The 8,999-nt window shown below is 33.8% G+C and overlaps 1 protein-coding gene across 1 annotated transcript; it reads left to right on the forward strand.

Moving 5' to 3' along the window:
- Nucleotides 1–3,309: 3,309 nt before the first annotated feature.
- LOC133790916 (uncharacterized) lies at nt 3,310–6,959 on the forward strand. The gene is made up of 9 exons (XM_062228756.1): nt 3,310–3,659; nt 4,355–4,442; nt 4,762–4,875; nt 5,090–5,172; nt 5,348–5,462; nt 5,666–5,757; nt 6,033–6,098; nt 6,204–6,297; nt 6,708–6,959. The coding sequence occupies exons 1-9, from the start codon at nt 3,382–3,384 to the stop codon at nt 6,816–6,818; spliced, it is 1,041 nt and encodes a 346-aa protein (XP_062084740.1). The 5' UTR covers nt 3,310–3,381; the 3' UTR covers nt 6,819–6,959.
- Nucleotides 6,960–8,999: the final 2,040 nt, after the last annotated feature.

An 8,999-nucleotide genomic window follows, 5' to 3' on the forward strand; every position in this document is an offset into this window, starting at 1 on the left:
TTGCATTGGAGACACAATGTTAGTCATCTCAACAACAGAGTCAATATGATTATTGGAAGAAGTTACCTAATGATCACTGTGAGTTGAAGCAGATGGAGAAAGTGGTGCAGAAGTAGTGTTGGGAGGACATTGGGTAGCTGGGGTATGACCAAAGGAAGATGTGGATATTGGTGAAGGTAGACTTCTTCCTGACCATGAAGGAACATCAACAATGACTGACTGTTCAGGTTGGTGATTATTAAGGAACCCTAGTTTAAATGGGAACTCAAGTTCATTAAAAATGACATTACGCGAAAGGAATAAGACACTTGAAACCTTTGTGAGCATCATTATAGCCGAGATTCACACATTTGATTGAATGGAAGGAGAATTTTTGGGATTGATAGGGACGGAGGCATGGAAAACAAGCTGACCCAAAAGTTTTTAGGAACTTGTAATCAGGAATTCTGTTATTAAGGACCTGAAATGGGGATTGACCACTAAGAACAGAAGAAGGCAACCTATTAATAAGGTGTAATGAAGAGACAAAAGCATCCCACCAATACTTTAAAGGCATACTAGCTCGAGCAAGTAAGGTAAGACCCATCTCGATAATGTGGCATTGTTTTATTTCAGCTCTTCCATTTTGAGCTGAAGTATGGGGACAAGAATGTTGGAATATGATGCCACTGTCAGTGACAAGTTTGGAAAATGACTGATATTCGCCACCCCAATCTGTTTGGAGTTTCTCGATTTTTCTTTCAAATTGGTTCTCAACCAATATTTTGAATTGAGTGAAAGCTTGTAGAGCCTCAGATTTGACTTTGAGAGAGTATATCCATGTATACCAACTATAGTCATCGACAAAGTGGATGTAAAATCTGAAATTGGAGTTGGACATGATAGGGGCAGGGCCTACACATCTATATGGATCAAATCAAGAGGTTAAGATGCTTGGGTGACAAATTGCTTAAAAGGTAAAGAATGAGATTTGCCAAATTGGCAAGCATCACAGAAACTGAAATTTTCATTACTAGAAACGTTTACATTTGACATCTTTAAAACTTAACTCAAAACATGACTTGAAGGGTGGCCTAAACGCCTATGCCACACCCCCTTCTTGGAATTCAAAGATGAACTAGGCCGAGATTGATTCAACAAGGCTACTATCGAAGACAAGTTCTTGGAACAAGGGTACTTGACTGGAGTAGACCGAGCATGACTGAAACGAGGCATGTGTGACTCATATTGGTAAATGCCATCCTTAAGCTTCCCTTGCAGCACCACTTTCCTTGTTTGCTTGTCCTTCACAAAACAACCATCAGAGAAAAACTCAATAAACACATTGTTATCCAGGGTTAGTTGTGAGATACTAATAAGGTTTTTGGTTACTTAAGGAACATGTAACAAATTCTTTAGCAAAAGAGTATGACCTGACTTTGTGTGAAGGATACCATTACCATAATGTAGTATAGTAAGAGAGCTACCATCACCCACAACCAAGGATTCCTTACCATTATATCTTTTTGTTGTAGATTTCCAAGATCCACTGTGACATGGTTGCTGGCGCCACTATCAGCATACCAATATGTTCATTCTCTACCATCTCAGGGGTAGCAACAAAAGCGGATGGTGAATGAGTAGAGGAAAGTCGAGACTGTGACAGCCCACTAGGAGAGGAACCCATGTAATGTTCATCGAACCTATTGTAACACACAACGTCAGAGTGGCCAAAACATCCACAAACTTGACAAGTGGGACGTTGAGAGCTAAACCAAGAGCCAAATTGACCCCCTTGGCCACGAGGACGATTACCACCCCCGACTCTGTTTAGGTAAGAGCCCCGTGAGAGGCTAGAAGACGGAGAAGAGGTAGGAGCTTTGTGTGGTGGCATGGAATGGGTATGAGCAAGTAGAACATGAGGAGAAGCCACCTTTGAACCAAAAAGAGCAGCCAGCCATTCAAGCTAGCTATCAAAACCAAGTAAGAGATCCTGCAGCTCAAGCCAAGAAGTAGATTGTCGAACTTCAATCTGTAAAATAATAGGGAGATATTCTCCATCTAGACCAGACTACACATTAGCAATAAGCTGAGAATCAGGGTACGGTTCCCCTGCAAGGGACAAAGTGTCAGCCCATTGTTGTTTGAGCCGCAAATAATCAAACATGGAAGAGGAACCCTTGCAAGTGGTCTGGATTTTTGTGCGAGTTTCATCAAGCTGAGATTTGGAATAGGCACCATACAAAGCATCAAGATTATGCCAAAGAGCAGCTGAAGAGTTAGACCCCATAACCTCGGTAGCAATCATTTCAGACATGGACCGATAGAGCCAACCGAGGAGAAGTTGATCAACAACTATCCATTGTTCGAAGGCAAGATTGGGTTGAGGCAAGGTAGCGGGATCATCACCAGACACAGGAAGAAGCTCAGGGGGTTTCACGGACACACCAGTGAGAAAGTCATTGAGACGGTGCCCGCGAACAATGGCGGAGACCATCGTTTTCCACAGAGAGAAGTTATGTCGGTCGAGTTTGAGAGCAAACGGCTGGGTTAGAGTATGGCCAAACTAAGGGTGAGGGTTAGACAAAGGATAAGGGAGAGAAGACAATGGAGCTGAGATATTTTAGGAGGGAGGAACAACGTGACTGGCAGCAAGAGTAGAGGGAGAACCAGAAACAGGGGTTGCATTACCACCAGGAGTCGACATTAGGCAAAGTCAAGAAGGGCGTCTGATACCAAGTAAGAAAAATAAGAGTAGGGTAGAAGAACAAACAAGAATGAAATTGTATGCTCAACTCAAAATGAGACTGAGGAAGGAAATTGTATTTATAAACTCTTTGTACAATAATGACTCAATGAGATTATTACACGTATACAGAATATGCACAAAATACAATGCAATCATAACAAATTTATTGTCACAGCAATAATATAAATCATTGGGTATGCAGCAAAATATTATTGTAACCAATTCCTGGACCACAATTATGTTAGGATAAAGAGAGACCCTTTTCTATTTCTCAACAAAGAAGAAGTGAATAGAGAAAATTATTTTAGGGTATTTTGAGTATGGTCAGATAAATTGACACTATTTTAAAATAATAATTAAGCTGCTTAGCATTTTTTTTAATAAGGACCCTCATTAATCATTCCCATTTCATTTTCAAAATTACATAAGCAATATACACGAATCAATCCCAACTTACATTTAAGAGGGGTTAGCCTTTTTTTTCAAGAAACCGTCGTTTAGCTGACATGCATAGTAAAACGTGTCGTTTATCCTTCAATCTAATATCGTTCGTTAACGTTGATAATAAAATCCACGACTATGACTTCAGCTAAAATGATGTAAAGTACAGTTAGGGGTTGTTGGTGTTGAGTGGCATTCAGTAGCAAATTTCAATGGCTTCCACATACCCAAGTTGCCATTTCAATTCTTCTTCTTCATCAATACCCAATTCATCCTCAACCGCTCGCTTTACCTTATCCTTTTCTCCTTCCATCCTTAACTGTAGTTCTACTTTCAGTGGAAATTCACTCACCAAAGGTAATTGTTTTACCTCTAGACTACGTGCTAAGTTTGACAAATTCGAAGGGGACCCTGCTCAGGAAAATCTTGAAGATACAACTCCTTCATCTACTCAATCAGTTCAAGAAGAAGTGGAAGAAGAAGATGACAGGTTAATTAATTGGTTATACAAAGGCTTCACTAATTTGACTCTTTTGCGCCTTAAATGCTTCTTTATCGAGTAATATTTTGTGCTTATTAATTGTTAGATCACTATAAGGTGAACGTGGGAAGGAAAATGATGACACCCATTTGTTGTTTTTCTGTGTATTGGTGTTGTGGGGTATTTAGGCGTTGATATATAAACAGTTCCAAAACTCCCTGAATCGACAGGGAAATCCAAAACAATTAGAACTTGGAATTTCAAGAAGTCGGTACAGAAGTTTATGCTTCAGTTCATGTTGGTTGAACTTGGTATTCAATTTTTTGGTTTTTATTGGAGAAGTGAAAGGAAACCCTCAATCCAATTATACTTTTGTATTTGGAATTTAAAGAAGAAAAAAAAAAGGTAGTTTATGCTTCAATTCATGTTGGTTGAGATTCAATCATTTGATATTTTTATTGTAGAAGTTGAAGGAAACCACCCAATTAAATTGCCATTTATTGGTTTCATGTACTATTAGAATGCTTGGTCTGTATGTTTGATAGCTCTACAACTTTGTAAATGAGAAGCAAATAGCTTTTGTATTTGGAATTTAAAGAAGTAAATAAGTAGTTAATGTTTCAATCAATATTGCTTCTGATTCAATTCAATTTTTTGTTGGAGAAGTGAAGAAAATCTAATGCAATTCATTTTTTATACTTCAGTTGCTTGCCTGCTGACTTGGAAGGGGCAGTCCGACAGTCAAGTGAAGCAAGTGCATTATTTGTGTCTTCAGGAGGAACGAGAGCCATAGTACGTGCCAAAGGAAAATGTAATCTTGTTGTAATAGATTTGATCAGTTTGTGCCATGTTCTATTTGGATTTTCATGGAGCATTCCTCTCCAAGCTTAGTTGAGTTTAGGTAGAGGGGGTTCAAAGAATCTGAAAAGAAAGAAATTAAATTTTGTTATGTTTTTATCAGCACTAGATTTTTTATGAATATCGGATTTTTGAGTGTATGATAATTTAGAAAGCCTTAATAAGATTGCATAAGTTCTTGCTGAGCTTACTTTCCATTTGTTTGATTGTCTGATCTGTTTTGGACCTATTGAATTTATTAAAAATTTCACAGGTCGAACTCCTGATCCCCCAGCTGCAGTTTCTAGATGATGAAGGCGCACAAGCTGAGCTCTGGGAGCTTTCTAGAATATTCTTGGATACACTTATTAAAGAAACTGGATGTCAGGTTTGTAGAGAATTTACATCCTCATACATTGATGATTGGCTCTGGAACTTTAATTGTTTACAAAAGCATAGAATAAAACCTCCTGCTGTAATAAATTGAAACTGTTTTTTTTATTTCTCTTCCAAAGAAATTTTTAATCGAGTGATTATTATTATATAACTTTGTTTTTCTTATAATATTCTAATAGAAATTTCTCTAAAAATTGAAATGTTAGAAAGTCAAAGCCGTATTTCCAGATGCTGGTGCTGCTGCACTTCTAAAATATACATGGAAAGATGCTACTTTTGGATTCTCCAGGTAACTTACAAAACATCCACCCAAATTTCCAATGGTTTTACTCATCCGTTTTTCTAGTGAATCTTACACTACAAATTTAGAAATGGTCATTGATTTATGTTTTAGTGAAGCTGAGATAAGTCTGTTGCTTTACATAATCACATCATTCCTTAATTTTTTGTCATATTTTATACAGCTTAAGTGACCGGAAGCCTGTTGAGAAAGAAGACGAAATTGTGGTTATGGTTGTTCCTGATTATCAGATGCTGGGATATGTAGAGAAAATTGCTTCTGATCTTTCAGATGATCCGGTAACAAAACTGACATCTTCATTTCCAAACAATGATATTCATGCATTGGCAAAATTTTCCTTGATTAATTTGTAGGCATCTTCCATGAGGTCTAGTTCTAGAAACCATGGATGCAAGCGAACCAGTTGTACTTTTTCTAGAACTGCTTGAAGTAAAAGTAGGAGATATTATATTAATCAAAGTGGCTCCTTATATATGGGCAGCCAAGGCCACTCATAATGTGGAATCCACGTCTCATCAGTGAGGATGTTGGAGTTGGGTTCAATGTTCGAAAGTTAAGGCGTTACTTTCTTAGGTATGGTTTGAATTTTGAAGTATCTTTTTCCAACTTGTACTTCTAGAATTTATGAACTTAAGTACATATCAACTTGACATGAGGGTATCCTTTATGAACATTTGTTAGCTTGCCATATATCTATGACATTCACCTTCCTCAGCTCTCCTCCAAGTATCCAATTCAGCTCATACAAATTTCTTTGTTCAACCCCTTTTCTGAATTCAAATGCAGCTTGTGAGTGTGTGTATATATAGTCTCTCCTAATCACACAACTCTAATTCAATCATTTGCAGCACCTTCACAACAGTCTACTCAATGAGGCCTATGGCAGCTGGTGCAGTGTTTAGGTGTTATCCAGGGTAAGAATGTTATAGCATGATTTAAAAAAAAATAATAGTAATAATAAAAGAACTGCTCAGGCTGCTTAATTCTGTTTTTGATTGTTTCAATGCTGATCTTGCTAGATTGTGGAAGGTGTTCTATGATGATAAGGATAGACCAAACAGATATCTTCTTGCCGAAGAACTTGTTAGACGTCCAGATGCCGAAGACCTTGAGGTTTGTTGCTGCTGAAATTTCATGTTATTGAAAGCAATCATATCAACATGTCTAAATTTCTTTACTTTTTGGATTAGAAGTGTTTGTATTTGATTTTGTTAGTTTAATGCTAAAATTACTAATCAAACCAAACTATTGGTTTTTTTCGTTTGGTTCATCATCATCAAATTCTAATATGAAACCATAATGGAAGCCAAACCAATCATTGGTTTAATTGGTCATATTAGTTTATTCTTATCTTTCAAAACGAAATACCATATGTTTTATTATATTTAGGTTTTGTTTGGTTTCAACAGTTTCACATGCTGGAACCACAAACCACACATAATCTAGTGGTTTCAGAAATTGTTGGTTTGGCAGTGATGAACTCTATTCTATTATAGATAATGACTGTGATTGTATGTTTTCAGCTGATATTTGGAGATGTAAAAGAAAATTCAGAGCAGGGTCCATCTCTTTTTGATAGAGCCGCAGGCATCTTCTCTTCAGTAAATCGATTCATGAGGGTCATTTCCAAATAAGCTTTTTAAGACTTCTTTGCCGTGTCAATAATATATGTATTTTGCCACAATGTTTTCTCTCTCTACATTTTCATCTGTACTGAGTAAGATGTAACGTATCTAACATTGTATTGCCAATACAAGATAATGTTTGTTTCACAATCCCAGTCATTCGACTTCTTTTGCCAAATAACATTGTACAGTCTACCGCACAACATAAATAAGAGTTTTAATCCTGAATTTTACGTTGTTTGGCAATTAAGTTCTTAAGAATTCTTTAAAAGCAATCAAGTCCTTCAATTTTATGAACAATAGCAATTCAATCCCTATTGTTTATTTTTTCACAAAATTTTTAGTTTTTCTTGATACAATATGATGTTTAAAAATATTTGGAAATGCAAAATATTTAGAAAAATATAGCAAAATTATTTAGAATTTTGTTAAAAAATTAACTAAAAAGACTTTGCTAGGGCAACTCCAAGGTATATATTTACTAGATACAATGTACGTTTACTTAACTTTATTTATAGAATTTATTAATTATTTTTAGTTAATTTGTATCATTGTTATATAAATTTCAAATAAATAAATAATATTATATATAAAAGAATGACATAAACATATTAAATGAAAAATTAAACCAAAATATTGTTTGTGATTTTTTAACAATATATATATATAATATGATAACATTTTTAAACATAAATAAAATTTTTAATAAAAATAAAAATTATGTATTATGTATTATTATTATAATGATATTTTATAATATTTAAATTTATATTAATATAAGTATCAATTATATTGTCTTGTGTTATATATTATTATAATAATGATATTTTATAACATTTTAATTTAAATTTATATTAATATAATTATTATATTTGTAGTCTTATATTAAATATTATTATAATAATAATATTTTATAAGATTTGAATTTGAATTTAAATTTATATTAATATAATTAATAAATATTTATTTTTAATTAATTTTAGAAATATATTTTGTTAAATATTTAGAAAAATTCGTTAAAATTAACGAAACAAACCACTAAAATTAGGAATATCTGTTATTACACACTTTTTATATAGAAAAGATATGCTCCTAACTCCTAAGTTATTACTCCTAAGTTACAGGGAGTGGAAGTAAAAAATAAGGCATATCACTCCCTAGACCAGCGATAATATAGGGAGCTCCTAGGCAATCTCCCCAATTTTTTTTTTATATTATATTAATACAAATTATTTTATCACATTTTTTAAGTCTATATATAGTGTTGTCTTTTGAACATATTTTATATCACTCAAACCAAACATATGTATATTTTTTTTTGCTCTTTTTTTATTACAATTATGGATTCTCAAAACTTTTCATACTATATTAATCTTTTCAATGAAGGTAACATAGATTTTTCTAACCAACTCACACTATTTCAAATTTCTAAACAAATCGAGTCTATGCTATACAAGGTAACGATAAAAAATCAGCGACTCTCATTTGCCATTTCTTCTTCTTCAGTCATCACCATTATCAATAATACAAGATCATCATCACTATCATCATCATCATATTCATAAAGCATTTTAGCTAATCGACTACGATCCACAACTATTTATGATATATTTTGTAGAGAAATAAAGTTTTGACAAATAAGTATGAGTAATAAACTTGATAGATAAAGTTTAGATGGACAAATGAAATATGAAATAGTCTTATTTATAAAAAAAAATGTAACCGTTGGAAATATAGTCATTAGAAATATAACGGTTGGAAATATAATCGTTAGAAATATAGCCATTAAAAATATACCCGTTAGAAATATAGCCGTTAAAAATATACCTGTTAGAAATAGTATAATTAATTATTAAATAATTTTATATTAAAAATTTAATTTTTAAAGAAAATATTAAAATAATGAATGTTAGTTAAAATACTAAATAGAGAGTGTGATTGAAGTGAGATTGAAAAAAATGACTCCCTAAAATAACTTTGTTGCTAAACTAGCTAAAATTTAGCTGAAATGTAGGGAGGCCCCTCGGAGATGCTCTTACTATTACTAATATTCCAAAATAATGACCAAAATGCTCTAAAAGCGCTTAACAAATTTGACAAGAATGCCCGACTTTTACCGATAGTTTGGTAGGGTTGAAAAATATGATTTACCCTATGTTTGGTAGGGTTGAAAAGTGAAAGGGAAAAAAT

The sequence above is a fragment of the Humulus lupulus genome, chromosome 7, assembly GCF_963169125.1.
Source record: "Humulus lupulus chromosome 7, drHumLupu1.1, whole genome shotgun sequence".
NCBI lineage: Eukaryota > Viridiplantae > Streptophyta > Magnoliopsida > Rosales > Cannabaceae > Humulus > Humulus lupulus.

What these genes read in the sequence shown, in the direction of transcription:
- LOC133790916 (XM_062228756.1), top strand. Translation starts at nt 3,382, where the DNA reads ATGGCTTCCACATACCCAAGTTGCCATTTCAATTCTTCTTCTTCATCA. An exon ending in CAGGAGGAACGAGAGCCATA is followed by an intron (nt 4,443 to 4,761) that starts GTACGTGCCAAA and finishes AAAATTTCACAG; the next exon opens with GTCGAACTCCTGATCCCCCA. An exon ending in GCTACTTTTGGATTCTCCAG is followed by an intron (nt 5,173 to 5,347) that starts GTAACTTACAAA and finishes TATTTTATACAG; the next exon opens with CTTAAGTGACCGGAAGCCTG.